Source organism: Microtus pennsylvanicus, chromosome 6 (assembly GCF_037038515.1).
Source record: "Microtus pennsylvanicus isolate mMicPen1 chromosome 6, mMicPen1.hap1, whole genome shotgun sequence".
NCBI classification, from domain to species: Eukaryota; Metazoa; Chordata; class Mammalia; order Rodentia; family Cricetidae; genus Microtus; species Microtus pennsylvanicus.
In genome coordinates, this window is record NC_134584.1 from 13,328,068 (window position 1) to 13,345,375 (window position 17,308).

Genomic DNA, 17,308 nt, shown 5'->3' on the forward strand with positions numbered 1-17,308 from the left:
TTGAGGCACCTCCATGTTAATATCTATAGTGGCCACCCTGATTTATATTGCCATAAACAGAGTATAAGTTTCCCCCACTGGCCCTGCAGTCTCACAAATACTTGTTTTCTCAAGAATAGCCTTTTTGATGAGAGTAAGATGTGGTTCAGTGTAGTTTTATTTTTACTTTGCTAATTTCTAAGTATTTTGAACATTTTTCTTCATGTTTTTATGTCATTTGCATTTCTGTATTTGAGAAGTATCTGTTCATGGCATTTTCCCATTTTATGATTGGGTTATTTGGTATATAAACAATGGGATTTTTTGCATTCTGAAGTATTTCCCCATCAGATGAGTAGGTAGCAGAGATTTTCTTGCATTCTGTAGGCTCTTTCCACTTGATAATTTTCTGTACAGATATCTAATTTCATGAAATCCTGCCAGTAATTCTATTCCCCTGAGCTATTAGTGTCTAGTCAGGAAGTGATTCTCTGTGTCTCAGGTTTAAAATGGTTTTCCTACACTTTTCTACATTTCTACACAAATATTTTAAACACCACTGAGGTCTGTGGCACCTTATTTGCCCACCTTTTTCATTAGTTCTTGGAGAATTTCTTATTTCTCCATAATTTAAGATGATATAGTATAACCTAACTAAAAAGAGAATTTACTACATTTGAATGACAGTCACAATAGAAGACAGTATTAGTGTGACGTTATGGTTACAGAAGGTCCGGCAAGGTTCCACAAACACAGGAAAAACCTTGAGCCTCCAGGAGTGGCACAGACCTACACCTGTGAGCGAGATCAAAGGCAGTACCTGAAACATCAGTGGAGTGGTCGCCGAAGAGAAGTTCAGATTCTTGACCATGTGACTTTCAGGGTCATATTTTGACAAAAATCCTTTGATTATGACTGTTTTAGCTGTCCCTTGTTCACCAATCAACAGCACAGCCTAAAATGAATTCAGATGGAATGAAATAAAACAAACAACATGGTTTGAACTGTGCCCCTCCCACCCGCCAACTACTAAACTGAAGCCCGGATGCCCAGTATCTTCCAATGTGACTGTACCTAGAAAAAGGAACTCTACAGTGTTGGCTGCCCAAACGAGGTTATTAAGGTGGTAGATGCTGCCTAATGATGTCTTAGACAGCACAGGATCTATATACACAAAGAAACACGGGAGAAGCAAACACTCAGGAAAGCGCCTTGGGAAGACACAGGGAAAAGCTGCTGTCCCTCAGCTTAGGAGAAAGACCTGGGGAAAAATCAACCTCAACAGTACTTCATCAGGGCTCTCAGCCTTCAGCACTGAGAAAGAAACGGCTGTGGTTTGCCTGTCCAAGCTCTGGCATTTTGTTATAACAGCCATAGCAAACTAAGTCAGTAACCAAAAAGGAAGGGATGGTCTTAGCAAAAACAAGTCAAACTTCACTTCCTTCAACTAGAATGGTAAACTAGGAGCCAGGCCTATTTGACCCATTAGGTTGTCGTTGAGAAACAACAAAAGGAGATCACTCATTTAGATAGTGTTTTCCCTTATTCTAAATAGAAACTAGTGGAAGATAAATGCTGGGTACTTTTATATTTTCATGTGCCCCTGCAACATGCACTATTTTCCATAGCAGTTAGAAAGTCTTACCTTGCCTTGTTTGGCAATGGTGTTGATTAGGAAGTCAGTCCTCACATTGTCAACATTCGGCACCAGGATAGAACCATATTCTGGGGTGATATCAGGTGGATACACATATTCTGGGGTACACAGGCTCCAATGCCTCCAGGAACCTGAGAAGAACAGGAGGCATTCACACCTTCCAGTTAATAGTGTACATCCCTGTCATGATCAGACACCTTCAAAACATCACGAAGATATCTTCAAATACTCGCCATAAAACAAAGATTATTAAGGGGATGTGGCTATAGCCCAGCTGGTACAGTGATTGTCTACCATGCACAGTTTCCTGGGTTAAAGACCTGCGCTGCATAAAACAGGGTCTTCTACTGTTCTTTCTGTTGCAATAATAAAATTCTGACCTTTTCAACTTAGAGAGGAAGGGAATCTCCGTCAGCCAATGAACTTTAAGAGGTGGAACCAAGTTAAGGGATGATCTTTGTGGGTCCTAGGAGAAAAATACCTAGCAGCCCAGGGTTCACTCTATCTCTGTGGTTCCCGAGAAGCTTGGGCTTTTCTTTCCTTTTTTGTGAGTTTGCCCCTTATAATCAAGAAAAATATAATTGGCTTATCTTGTAGCTAGCCTGGCATTTCTCGACCCATGTTAATTCAACAGGTGTTATTTCATTTTATTCTTCCAGGTCACAGTCCACCACTGAGGGAAGTCAAGACAGGAACTCAGTGCAGGAGCGTGAGACAGAAACCATGGAGGAATGCCGCTCGCTGGCTCATCCACTGACTTGATTTCTGGCTAATGTTTAGCTAGCTTCTGATATACAGCTCAGAACCACCTGTCTAGAGATGGTGACTCCCACAGTGTTCTGGGCCATTCTGCATCCATTTAATTATCAAGACAATCCCCCACAGACTTGTATGCAGAGGAATGTGATCTGGATAATTCTTAAGTTGTACCTTTCCTCTCAGATAATTCTGGGATATACCAAGTTGAAAATTACAGCTAAATGAGACACCAGGAACAGTGGCACATGCTTGTAATATCAGTGTCTGGGACATAGAAGCAGAAAAATTAGAAGTTCATGGCCATCTTCAAGAACATACCAAGATGAAGTCCTGTTTGAGCTATGTAAGACCATGTACCCAAGAAATATCCAGTAGCGTTAACTCTCAGAACATGTTAGCTTGATCAAAACTTCCCCAGGAACCACTCCAAATAGAGTCCTCTATTTGGGCACCTTCAGAAATATCTTTGAGCTCTTCAACAACACAGCATACATAAAAATACCGAGGAGAGTGACAGAAGCAATGTACCAGAGCCATCAATCACTGTCAAATGTCAAATCTCACAAGCTTTTCATATGGGGAAAGATACTAGGTGGCATGTGTATGAACACTATAAAAATACAAAGTTGCTTCTGTGTATTACCGCATATATGTGTCTATGCATTATGCATGTTTATGCATATATATGTTATTTTAAAGTATATATTGATGCATATAGAGATATATAAATGAGTGAATAGACATCTGTAGATATAGATGTCTATATTTGAATGCAGTTTTTTTTTTTTACATTTGGTTCCATTGAATGGCTGCTGTATATCTGAGTAGGAAAGTGATTCAATTTGTTTAGGTCACTAAAGGTCCCACCTGCTAAGCAAGTGGAACTTGTACCTGGAACCCGAAGTAAAGCTTGGGGAAATAACAATTACTAGATTTCTCTGTTCATTAAAATTCCTAATTCAGTGTTACCGGCAAGCATTTCAGTTCTCACTATAATAACACAGAAGTAAGTTGGACCAAACACCCTTTCCTTCCACCCTGAATACAGGGCACGCTCACCATCCGGTGCAACGTAGTAGTCAAACATGGTGTCCCCGGCATCCGTCGACTGCGGCAGGGGCAGAGTGGGCACCTCCCGCGAATGCAGCCAGAGTTCCAGCCTGCTGCGACCTTCCAGCTCCAGGACTGCACCCACACTCCACATCATGGCAAAGACAAACAGCCTCCCCAGGTGCTCTGGACCTACCTCTCCAGCCTGCTCCTGAGGAGGCACAAGCATTCCCTTTTAATTACTTGGTTCTCAGCTTTCGTCTAAATTTTTGCTAAATAAAAATGATAAACCGAGAAAGGAGACATTAGCTATGCCCAAAAGAATAAAAGAATGGATACAACCGAGGAGAAAATGAGAAATGGAGTTACACAGGTACTAACTGGTTTATAAAATAAATAAAAGCAAGAAGGCAAGATGGTACTTTGGATAAAGGTGCTTGACTCCAGGCCTGACAGCATGAACTGGATCCCCAGACCCACATGGTAGAATGAGACAACCAACAACCTACAATTGATCCTCTGACTTCTTCAAGTACACAGAATAAACAAATAAATAAATAATAGGAATATTTTTTTAAAAAAATGACACTTGTTATATAGTTATACTAACCAGCAACAAAATTCAAAGATAGTTATGGAAAAATAAAATTAGTGTGTCTGAAACCTCTCCCAACCCCCAATCACATCCACCCTGATCAAGTCTAGTTTCAAATCCTGCCCTCTCTACAGTGTGCTCGGAAGGAAGGTGCAGCCCCTCACCTTTGGAGGGATCAGCCCTTGCAGCATCTGGGTACTCTGTGTGATGACAAAGGCTTCCAGCACCTCCATCTTGTACTCTAGATTCTGAACGCTGAAACGATACAGGTCTGGGAAAGTCTCCGCATACAGCTGCCGCAGGATTTCTGCCTCTTGAGGAGACCGTCTCTTGAGGAAACCCTGTGGGTTCAACACATCTGTGCATTGGTGAAACCAGGAAAAGGACCATTGAGGGCTAAACATTTTTACAGCATTATCAAATTTATAAACATTAATTAACAATTAATAATTATGCACAGGGTTATTGTGCTTGAGCTGTATACCAAGCCTGTCTACAAACTCTTTCATATAAGGATTCGTCTAAATATTCAATGCAACTCTCTGAAATGGGAACTATTAGCATCCCCCGACACTTACAGCTTCAGTAATCCACCAGTGTCCCACAACCAGCATGCAGTCTGTGGCAAGAATTAACACCCAATAAGTCTGTCTGCAGCATTCTCAGCCCCAATGCCATGTGTGCAGAAACAGCCCTCAACTAACACTAGTTAAAATGTACTTCAAGAAAATGGGAAGGCATTTACAGTGGGTTGCTGAGATGGCCAAAGGCAACAAAAGAGGAGTGAAGGAAACTCCATACTCAAGTCTTTAAAAAAAAAGAAACAAAAATTTATCCACAGTTGGCTATTTCCATTAAATTCTTCTAACTTAGTAAGTAATGTAGAAAATACCAAAGGTATTCAGAAAACAGGACAATTTTGTCATTTTGGACTAAATAAGGGAGGTGTGTCATTCAGAGAAAAGCACTACTTAAAAATTTGCTGGTCAGTGCTGGGAAGGCAGTCAGAGCACTCCATTGCTGGCCGACAGGGCCAGATTTTCTTCGGGTAATTCTCACAGGGTCAAGAGATGAGTGTATGGGCTGGAGAGATGGCTCAGAGGTTAAGAGCACTGACTGCTCTTCCGGAGGTCCTGAGTTCAATTCCCAGCAACCCACATGATGGCTCACAACCATCTGTAATGAGATCTGGCACCCTCTTCTGGCCTGCAGGCATACATAGAGGCTGAACACTGTGTACACAATAAATAAATAAATCTTAAAAAAAAAAGTGAGAGAGAAAGAAAGATGAGTGTACCCATCAACTCAACATCCCGGGTAAGAATTAGGGACTCAAGAAAGCAGTAAAATCTTAACTCTGAATTAGTCATTGAATCATGAATGTACCGTGATTCCACAATAACAAAATCATGGCACAGAACTGTTTTATGGGAAGGGTTCCTCAGGCCTGACTCCTCCTTAGCTTCTTAGGCCGCAGCACGCTACTCTAACATCTTCAGTCTGGTTCTCGGTAAACCCTGCTTCTTCCTGATCATGTCCAAGAGAATACTGCTAATAATTTTTTAATTATTGCTATTATTTTTGAGATATTAACTGCCTCATTTCCCTCTTCCCTTTCTTCCCCCCAAACCCTCCCATATGCTTCTACTTGCTCTCTTTCAAATTCCTGATCTCTTTTCTTCACTAATGGTTGCTACATATATACATGTCTAAGTACATAAACACAACCTGCTCAATCTGCATAATGTTCCTTGTATGCATGTATCCCGGGATAACCATTTGGCACTGAAGAGCCGGTTGTGTGTTCCTCTGCTGGTGGCCTTGTCAGAGGAGCTGCAGACAGCAATGGAACTTATGGGATACAACTCAGGATAACAAACCTACTCTGGGTGCATCCTGGGGAAGCAAAGCCCTGGGAGGATTGTTTCCGGGGATGCCCCTTGCTTCTGCTGTGCTTCCTTCTGCTTGGTGCTGCTGTGATCCTGCTGTATGTGGCATGGTATGATTACTACATGAAGGGATCCCACTGTATCTAGTATGGTGTGATTATTTCTTGGGAATATCCCAATACTCACTGAAGATAATAATGAAGATAATTTTTATAAGAGCAGTGATGATTAGTTAGGCCTACAATTTAATCGGACATTCTAAGTTAGCCTAAAAAGATAGGGGTGGTTAAGATAGTTAGTAAAGATGATTAGGGACAGGATTTAGGTTATTCTGCCAAATGCTCCAATAAGAGATACAAAAGAAGGTAAATACAGACTAAAAGTTAACTTCCCCTTTGTTAGATGTGAGACTTGCAGAAGATGGAAAATAAAAACAAGGAAGTTTCATGCATTACAGACCCACGAAGTCTGCCTGTGGGAAAGGAGGCTGATGACCAAAGAAAGCAGTTATGCCCCTACACCCAAGGTTAGCCCTGAGTTCCTCGGTCATGTAACTTACGGAATTAATCACGGGCCCTAGTAATTAATCACTTGGAAAAAACAAAGTTGTGAAAGGAAATTAAATGACCCTGTTCTGTGCAAAGGAAAATAGGTGGTGAGCTAAGCCCTCATTTAAAGTCTCTCAGCAGTGAAGAATAGGAATCCGCCATGCTGAAGCTGCACAGCCACCTGCCAGAACAAAGGAACTGCCTGAAATATATGTGGCTTGCTTAGAACTTTGTTAATCAATAATAAAAGAACCATTGCTTTGGGGTGAAGATGTTAAGGTGGGAAAATTAATACAAGGAATAATGTCTAACTACTTGTGGGCTTCTAAGGAAAACATGTAACTTGTGATCTTAACGTAATTCCTTCTTATGTGAAGAGTTTAATTAGTTTTTAGAAAATATATCACTTGTGGTTATGAGGTAATCTTTTCTTATACAGAAGTCTTTGTCTTGGGTGATATAAAAGAGATGAGAGAGAAACGTAGGACTGTAAAAGAGAAAAAGAACATCCAGCAGAGCAAAAAATAAAATGAGGAATTAAGCTTTGACGCTCAAACAAAGTCTCCTGTGTGTGAGAGCAGCTCTGTCACCTCCTGCCCGGTTTCTCTGAGCTGCTGAAAACTGATCTTAAAGGCAGCACTCTTCCCCGGGAAGATCTCTCCAGCTCTCCGCATCCCGTAGTAACGTACAGCACTTTGTGTAGGGTGAGACCTAGTGGTCTCCGCACGTCAACCCGGAACTATTTATTATTGTCCTAGTTGGTGAGACTCTCTGGTGTATCTTCTGGCATCACTGGGAGACAAAGCCTCACAGCCAGCCTCTGATGTCTGAGGACACTGCATTGTTATAAAGCATATGAAGATGTGATTAAGTGGGGAATTCTGTAAAACTCCAGGTAGGGTACAATAGAAGTGTATTTTAGAAGGAGCAAGCTAAACATTTGTTAATACAATAGGTGTATTTTTCAAATAATTTATGGAATTTAAATATTTGGGGGATCATGTAATTACAATTTACTTGCATTCTATTGTGGCTGTAATCATCAAGCACAGATACACGATCTACTGTGAGACTTAAACATAAGGACCCTTTGGAGCCCTCCCTGGAGACTGTAGCTTGGCAGGATTCAGATCTGACACAATTACCTGTCCTTTTAAATTACCACTGATGAGTACTTTCGCATATCTAAGAGCACCTTGCTTCATTTTTAATGGATATAAAAACTATGCAGTATGAAACCTTTAACAGTGATTTTTAGAGTCATATTCAAGAATGTCAGTATCATTTGCTACCAAACATGCTTTTCTAGCTCTATGTATATGTTATAAAGTCTAAAACTTTTTGTAGCCCAGGATCACATAACTTTTGAAAAGACATTAATAAAAGTTAGAATATGTTTATATAGATAAAAGCACAAAAATATAATTGAAAGACAAAATAATAGTTACCTAATTTAAGTTAGGAAGTCTTAAAATATAATCATCTTCAAATATAAAGGAAAATGAAAATTAAAAATCTAGACAATTATGTCATAAACATCACATGGATTATCCAGTAGCACTTACTTTTATCTTATAATAAGGGTTTAATAAAATGCATAAGTATGTAAAATATGTAACTATAATCAAACTATAATTAAAAGATTCTAGAATCTATTGAAAGTAATTAACTACTATACCGGGTCATAAATTGAAGTGATATCATATGAAATATTATTTCTAACCACAAAGGTAAAATTAATATTACAGCTACTGAATCTCATAAAAAAACTTTATGTGAAATTTTAAAATTGTCTTTAAGTTAAAATTCTAAGATGGCCGTTCCCATATTTTACGTGAACAAGTGCCTTTCAAACCTGCCATGGATTCACAAAGTGATGAATTAAATTTCACTTTTCAGGCCTCAGCCACACTTTGGAAGGATTATTGATTCACGTGAGCCTGACAATTACCTGGAAATGACAGTTCTAAGTGATTCGAAGAGGACTGAGAAGCCTGCGAGGGGCAATCAGGGTCTGCACATCCCTGTGCATTCAAGGGCCTTTCATAAACAGTGCTATAAAAAGACAATTACACCACCAGCTGCAGAAGAATCAGCACGCTCACAAAAAATGCTGAAGACTCTTTTCCCTTTTTAATTATACGAAAGAAGGAATTTAATCATACCTCAAGAATAGGACTCCAATCAAGGACAGAGGAACTCATGAAAACCATTCCATTTCTTGAGACAGTGGCAGGAGAAGCATTGTCAATGTTATGAGGTTCAAAAACAATCTTGCAGTTTGGAGCCATGGGAATCCGGTCACCATTGGCCAGAGTCAGGGTTTTATTATCATCCAAAACAGAATTCAGATTTTCAATCCATATGGCGTCAACTGGACCATCGAGAACTATCCAGATATGTTCCCCTGAAATGCCACCCAAGAGGAGACAAAGAGCACACGACACACAGGTGCCTGTGTAAGTAGCTGTGGAGCTTCAGAGAGAAGTAGAGCTGTGTATAATGACCATTAATTTTAAATAAAACTTTGATCTCAATGATGACTAGGTTGTATAAGCACAAAGGACCTTCCAAATTCCTTATGTGGTAGTTACGTACAAACTATAGTTAAATCAAAACTCCATTGTTCCTGGAACAAATACTAAGCACCTTCTATACTAGCACAGCTCTAGGGGCTGAGATATGACAGTGAGTGAGAAAATGTACCACCTTCAGAGAGCTTACATTCTAAGTGGAAAAAACACACAGACAATCAGAGAAACAATAAGGAAATATTAAGCAGATTCGGAGAGCAGGTATTATTTTGAATTAGGGGTCAGTGAAGGATTTTACACAGAGAATGGAGTGATTTAAAGATCTGGAGGTAAGATTTTTTTTTTCCATCTATGAACAGAAAGTGCAAAGACCCCGGAGCAGGAACAAGCTTCAGGTGATAAAATGAACTGAATGCCTTGGCCCCCGTGAGATGTTAAAATCTTATGTATAGGATTAGGGAATGAAGGAATGACTTCAGGAATGGGATTAGTGCCCTGGTATGAGAAAGAAATCCCTCACCCCTCTGTCCATCAAAGGACACAAGCGAGAAGTTGGCAGCGTTCAAAACAGGGTAAAGTAAAGTCTGTCTGCTGTTTGTGGACCAGCTTGTCTATTGTGCTGTATTACAATAGCCCGAAGGGATGAGGAGAAGTAAATAAGACAGTCTAGGGCAAAAATTAGCCAAACCTAATTAGCAAGATGAGAAGGGGTGATACATCAGTCTAATAAGAAAGACAATAAGGAGAGACATGCAGAGTTAAGAACAAATTCAGTCTTGCATATGCTAATATCCAGCAGACATCCCAAGAGAGTTCTTGAGTTGTTTGAGAGAGAGATCAGTCTAGATATTAGAATGTAGAATCTTTCCACTTAGAAGTGGCATTTAAAGCCACTGGGATTGTATGGGTTTCTTCTAGATTAAAAAAAAAAAATGTAGAGAGAGACAGGAGGTCTGGGAACAGAGGCAAAGTAACATTTAGATTTCTATTAGGGACTCCATTGTTGCCCCTCAAGCTTCCCACCTTTTCCAAACATCTCAACCCAGTGAATGTGGAAGGAAGGAAGCCCACAGGATGAAGGATCTCTGAGACCAAGCATTCAAGGTTCAGAAAGAGGGGTGACCATTTGTGAGCCCACTGAAGGTAGAACTGGACTGGAAAGAAAGGGCAGTCTGTATCTGATATGCCAGAAATCACCAAAGCCCTTCGGAGTGTAATTTCAGGAGATAAGGGGGACCAGCCTGAAAGGAGTCACTTAAGGGGATAACTGGGGCCAAGGAACAACAAGCAGAAAAAGGCTCAGCAAGAAGGCAAATGTAAGTGAAGGTTATGTGCTTCATTTGTCGTTCCTCTTCACGTCTGCCTGCCTGTGTTACTCACCAATACTATCACTGTCTCATTGCAAATCTTCTTTGCTGTGTGTTACTGTGAGTATTCTAGTCAAGCTAAATGACTTGGGATGCCTAATGAAACCCACTCAGGCTGCCACAGGTGAACTGTAACCTCAGCACAGGTCTCTGTGGAAACCGCAGCTTCACTCTTCTCTAGAGAAGACTGCCTGCTGAGCAATTGTCGGAGGGAAGCTCTCATCACTAGATCCACGTGTATGTAGGGCGATTGAACAAATCAGAAGCAATTTTTTAATTTCCAGTAAAATAATTGTTACTAATAGGGGCATTTTCATTGTCTTTTGTCAAACTGGTATCAGCAGGGGTCTGTAAAGGCAGGAAGGATCTGTCAAGAGCTCTTCCTGTGTTCTCAGCCCTGCCACTGTATCCATTGTCCCTTTCTCCCTCAGAAGTGAGAAGACACAATGAGAGGGGAGCTGCGCTGTCTCCTCCTGCTGAGCTTATATTCTGAGAATGCTGTGCTCTGTTCAATGTCCACAAGTGGGCCCACTCAGGCCAAGCAGCCAGCCCTCAAATGTTTGCTTTAACAACCCGATACTAGTGTCCCCCCAAACAGAAAGATTTGCTAGCTCGCTTTTGGTACATAGGATTTTCTGCCCAAAGAAGCTCATTTCTCTACATAATTTCATAGGAGAAATAGTTTTTAAAAACAAGTTGTATATAAATAAATGTTACATTTTTAAATTGTTCAGTGAACACAGTCATAGTGGAAATCATTTTACTCAGGCTATCAAACTTCCTTAACAGATTTTCCCTATTTATTCTAAAATATTACCAGGTTGCATAAGTATTACTTTAAAAACAGACATTTCTTAAAGAGGAAGCATCTAGAGGGAGCAAAAGATCTCAACAGATAACTGACCCTGTCTCCACGCTCAAAGCCTGAGTTGGATCCCTGAACCCACATGGTAGAGGGACAGAGCCAACTCCTAAAAGCTGTCCTCTGACACAACACGCATACTGTGACATGTGTCTACACAATAATGTGAACGAATAAATAAACACAATGAAAATGCCAAAGGTGTGGTTTAAGTACACTAGTCAGAATTTTATCACTTCATCGCTCATAAATACAGTAAAATCTTTTACTCAGTTTTGGCTAACATATTATATGAGCAACACTGCTGCTTAGCAATTCTATCTAGTCATCTATGATTTTGTTTAGAAGTGCATGTCTGAAATAATATTAATTCCTCTACCTTTTTTGGCCTTCAGTGTTTTCCTCCAAAGGGTAGAGAATATCCCGTCGGTCCAATCGTTTGTGGCCACATCGAGTCGACCAAACATCTGTGGGGCAGTAATTGCTTTGGGATTCATCCTCAGTTCTCTGTGCGGTTTTCCACAATCTGCAGCAAAGACATCCAAACTTTCAACATCTCAGATGTGACATGAAACAACATTGCACTAATTTGTGGTGTGCTGTCAGTAAGTGGTCAAAATATGAAAAGTGAAAAATTATCCCGAAAATAAACGTCATTCTGTATTCCAACTTATAATCAGCATGTCATCCTTTATTGAGTACAGCACTTTGCTGTCTATGAAATAAATTTATCTTGCTTTGGGGACAAAAGGAATGCCATACCGGAACTATGAGAGTACTTTCTCTGTGTATAAGAATTACCCAGTCCATTGGAGGGACCTAACAGAGTAAAAGATGTGAGATGAGAGGAAGCTCCCTTTTATTTTTTTCTTTTGTAACTGAGCCTATGCACCTATTCATCTTCTACAGTCTTCCGGCTAGGATTTATACCATCTTATCCCCTGGCTTTTCAGTATAGAAGTATAGAACCAGCTCTCCTGGGTCTGCAATTTGTGAATAACAGGAGATGCAACCTCTTGGTATCTATTTCCATTAATCCAACTTACAAGATATCTCATGCATGTGTGTGTGTGTGTGTGTGTGTGTTTATTTCTGTGTCTATGTCTATGTGCATGACCCCCTACTGTATCAGTTTCCTTAAAGAACCCCAACTAAAACACCCACTTAAGAAAACAGAAACAAATTTCTAATTCTTTAGAAATCACAAAGCAAATTAGTAATGGCAGCCTGAGAGTCCAGCCCTTCAAGGCCACCTCCAGAGTTCAAGGAAGAAGTCTTAATTCACACACGTGCCGTTCGAGTCAGGTTATTTATTCTTCTGCCTATTTTTCCATCCTCTAATTTTCACCTAAGTTTTAATTCTTTCCAGTTTTCCTTTGTCTCAATTCTTTGTTTCAATTCCCCCTTGCTTCTCTGTTTACCTACCTTAAATACATTTTTTACAGGAGGCTTAAGGCAAAAAGAAATAATTATAAGAGTTACATCTCATTGGTCATAGCACATGTCTTGGGTAAACCATAGGAGCTGAGCCATTTACAGTGGCAAGCACTTACTCCACCGCTACACGCAGCCCTATGACACACAGGGTCCCACCACCCACTGATTGAGTCAGCCATGCTGAAGCACTTTACCCATGTATAATATCCTTCCCATTCACTCTTGCCTTTTGCAGGGCTCTTGTGAAAAATACCTTTTATCTACCAGCTCAACCCTTAGATGATGCAGCACCTTCATTGGAAGACTCTCTAGAATAACTTAGAAAGTTTCTCCTCCCCCCCTCCCGCCACTTCTATTTCCATGATAGCAAACCTTCATCATAACAATTAAATGCTCAGTTGTAATTATGAGTCTATGACTGTTCTCCTCACTGTACTGTTAACCTCTTACATGCTTTTGCATGCCCATTTCCCTACTTCTAATATAAAACCTGGCAGAATCGCACATTACAGAGTGTTACAAAACAATTACTGTGAGTTGTATTGTGAATCAGCAAACAACAAGCACGGGTCACGCTCCTCTTTAATACGAGTTCCACCCAATTATCTCCTTTGTCTTTTGGATAATTAAGCTTTTCAATATGAAGCAATTTGCTACTTAATATAATTAATGTTTACTCTATATACTAATGCCAAGAGTAAGTTAATAAACAGCAAATCATCTAGGAATAGATTTGTCTTTTCAAGGAACTCCTCCCAAACTAACAACACCAAATGGATTATACAATTCAGATGTAGCATTCATAATGGATTTATATTGTTCAATATTTAGCAGTTTATTTTGTTCAAGCCATTGTACTGGGTACATTTACAGTTGATTGTTAACATAAAATAGCTTCAACTGTAGTAAAAATATTGAGCATAATTATGAAAACATCATCATTTAAAGGCATATAAAAATCCTAAACAGAAGGTTCACAGCATTCGTGAAAAGCCATGAAGATGTGAGTTCTCAGTTTGGAGGAGCACAGTTTGCCACCACCTAAGGACAACTGGTAGAGCCCTTGCATACCAAATTCACTTCATCCGATATTTTCTGGAAATGAGAGCCAATGTATGACGTGAAGAAGCCTGCTGCAGGTCCTATCAGGCTCCGGCAATCAACAACCATGTTCCAGTGTCAGCAAGCAGGGCGCCATTAGGTGGAACCCTGAAGCAACTTTTCCCACTTTGATGGTGTCTATTTCATTCCAACAAAGTTCATAAAATTTTGTAATTTAGCTCTGCAACCATTCAGGCTGCTAACAGGTTTAGGGGCATCGGTGTTAGAGCAAGAGTCAGAGAATACAAGAATAATGGCCAACACGGCAATAGCCACTATCCTAAGGTGGCCTAAAGCAATGACCTTGAGCAGAAAGCTGAGAGGGCATCTGGAAATAAAATTTGTTTATGCAACTTTACTAGAGAAATATCTGCATACGAGGTGCTTTAGGATAGAGATAACTCTTCATGACAGAATTTAAAAATTGAGACGACAATTTTGTGTGTTTACTCAAAAGTAACATTGTATCATAGATTTCATGGGGAAAGTGCTGTGATATTATTGGGAATTTGCTGATGCGCCCTTCCGCTAACTCTTGGTCGCATCTCTTGTCATTTTCTGACCATGGGAATTTCTGAATCTGAGCATTGGTATTTATAGTAAATAACAAGCAGTCTCCTCTCAAACTCAACATGAGGAGGAAATTAAATGTGTAAAACACACAACACCACAGAAATACTACTTTAAAGTGTTTCCTTTTTGTGGTGCTTAAACACAATATATTATTTCTTAAATGTCCCCAATTAGTAGTAAATTAGTATTCCTTCCTAAAAGAGAGAGAGAGAGAGAGAGAGAGAGAGAGAGAGAGAGAGAGAGAGAGAGAGAGAATGTGTTCTTCTCTGTGTCTTCACATCTCTCTTGAGCATTCAGATGTCCTACAGCTGTTGAGATGTGTCCCCCAGGGCAACAGAATTGCTGCTCCCGTACCTGTCATGGCTTTCATCAGGGTATGGATGCAAGTGGTCTTCCCCGCTCCACTGGGCCCCAGGGTCATCATTCCGTGCCTCACCCTCTGTGTTTCAAAAAGCTGGATGACTTTCAGTTTCCAAGGAGGGTGGTCAATTAAGCTGGCTTCCTCAACCTGAAGCACAACAAAATCCCCATAATAGACAGCATTCACCGTGACCCAGATTTACGGCAGATGAAGAGTGGAAGAAGAGAAATGGGGGGGGGTGGATTAATGACCGGGGAGCTTCTGTTTGTAAAGAAAGAAAACAATCAGAGAGTGGACAGGATGGGTGACTGCGTAGTACACACCCAGGAGTGAGACGGCCCGGGCTGTAATCAGACTGCCTCCTTCACAGCGGCCACAGTAATAAACTGTATGGTGTGTATTTAACCACATTTAGAAGGGGAAAAAATACCACACAGAACCAATGCATGCAAACATGGACAAAGAGTGGGCCAACATTATCACTCATCTCAAGCTAGGAAGAAGTACCTGCACTTCTCTTCAGGAACTGACTCTTCAATTCTAACACTTTATTAAGTGTAAATCAGAGGAGAAACTTAAGAAAAAAATGAAATAGCAAAATGTATCTGAAACATTTGATTTAAACAATGATATGGATAACCACAAAATGTTTGGTACATCAGACTGATGGAAAGTCTATGTGAATTCCAAGTAGTCGCAATACTAGTCGCTAGCACACTGTGCATTCTTCTACCTACTAAACATGGAGTAAGGAACTTCCAAACACCATTCTAAGATTCGTCTGTAAAACGAGATGATGAGAATGGCCCTATCAATAAGAAAGAAAATTGAAGCATGTTCCATGAGGTATAACTTGCAGTCATGAAGTTGGAATCTGAGCCCAAAACACCGATATGATCCGATATCTATGAAATGACTATATTATGCTTTAACTTGCTGTAAATCATGATTTTATTTTGAGTAGAATAATTTTGAGTTCATGGATACAGTGGCTCTGTCGAGCCCAGAAGATGGCATTCTGCAACTCCTCTACTTTCCAGTTCCTGCATTCTCTCTGTGTCCCCTCCCATGAGCTTCACTGAGCTGTCAGAGGACGGGATGCATACAGTTCTGGACCCATGGTCCCATGGTCAGCCCTGATCAAACTCAGTAAGTCGCAAAACCAAACAAAAAGACACAAATCTGGGAAGGGGATTTATAGTAGACATGGAGGTGGATGGGGGTGGGAAGTAGATAAAAGAAAGTATAGATGAGCGTGATCAGAAGGCATCATATACATTTATGAAATTAACATACAATAAATCTAAGTAATAAAATATTAAAAACAAAAATAATTTTATAGATAATGATCATGTATCTTTATGTAATATATACTCTTCAGAAAGTTCCCTGCCTACCATCAATTGACATAAGTCATCTTATAAATTACTTAGCCTTTTAGAAAGGGCTATAATTAATTTAGAAAATGATGAGAAAATATTTTTGCAGAATGAATTATTATTCTTTTTGATCAGTAAATACAAACTTCGGTGCACTAATTCTAAGGCAAAAAAATATACAGTAAATACTACCACATTTTAATTATATTGCAATTACTTTCAAGAAAATCAATTTCATGTTATAAACTAATGACCATGGCATAAAAACAATATTTCTTCCCAAAACTCTTCTTTGAGGAAGGTAAACTAAGGGACAAGGTTTACACAGTTTGTTCCCACTCACAGAAAGACTCTGGTAAATTAAATGGCAGCAAGTGTCCTGAAATCCAGATGCTTGACTAGACATATTACAACAAATTCCCTCCATCACAGAGACTATGAAAAACTACATATGTGTTCAGAGGAAAAGAATAAGTGTGGAGAAGTCACATGACATCACTGCAAATAGAACACAGATACAGAAGCCTGGAGACCACTGTGGCAGATGCCAGAGTCAAGCTGAGGTTCAGCAGGAAGCTGAGTCCCCACAGACCGTGTCAACTGTGACATTTTATTTCTGAATCTGGTGGAACGGTTCCCACTAATGCTGAGGCCATTTGGATGTGACTGCATTGGACATGTGACTGTCAGGGGAGCTTCATCAATAGCCTGCAGTGACCTCTCCTTTAAAGAAGCAGCAGTCTCAGTATCATTCTTGAGGCAAGAGGCCAGTGAGGACATTTCCCCTGAGTCCCGCCAGACTCAGATAAATCAGACACAGCCATGAAATGCTTTACCTGTTTACTAATCGCTGTCTCCAGCTCAGGGTATCCTGCTTTGTCCAAAAGAATATTTGGAAATAGATCTTCAATCAAACTCAGAAACAGGGGCTCATCTTCATCAATCTACAAAGAACAAAGACGGAAATAAGACCAAGTATTTTAGTACAAACCCAGAATATACAGAAATTTTGAAAACACTCAACACAAGCCAGGGTGACCATTAGTAGATAAAGCATAGCCTATTTGAGCAATATGTTCCTCATGTTTCCCATAATTAAAAAGTTAAGATGAGAAGAGAAAAGAAAGAAACAAAAGGAAAGAAAATCCTACTTACATGAAAATGTTTCATAAAATCCCCCATTCAGAAGATAGTAGTCTATAATTCCTAACTTAATT

At 39.9% G+C, this 17,308-nt stretch overlaps 1 protein-coding gene across 1 annotated transcript in view; it reads right to left on the reverse strand.

The window, feature by feature from the left end:
• Nucleotides 1–17,308, reverse strand: part of Dnah5 (dynein axonemal heavy chain 5) — a 245,756-nt gene that overhangs the window by 100,195 nt on the left and 128,253 nt on the right. Inside the window, exons 40-47 of the mRNA XM_075975800.1 lie at nucleotides 16,928–17,035; nucleotides 14,706–14,859; nucleotides 11,620–11,766; nucleotides 8,643–8,884; nucleotides 4,205–4,381; nucleotides 3,455–3,656; nucleotides 1,625–1,767; nucleotides 800–934 (exon numbers count right to left, since the gene is read on the reverse strand). Of these exons, the coding sequence (XP_075831915.1) occupies nucleotides 800–934; nucleotides 1,625–1,767; nucleotides 3,455–3,656; nucleotides 4,205–4,381; nucleotides 8,643–8,884; nucleotides 11,620–11,766; nucleotides 14,706–14,859; nucleotides 16,928–17,035 (1,308 nt within the window). The remainder of the gene's footprint in view (nucleotides 1–799; nucleotides 935–1,624; nucleotides 1,768–3,454; nucleotides 3,657–4,204; nucleotides 4,382–8,642; nucleotides 8,885–11,619; nucleotides 11,767–14,705; nucleotides 14,860–16,927; nucleotides 17,036–17,308) is intronic.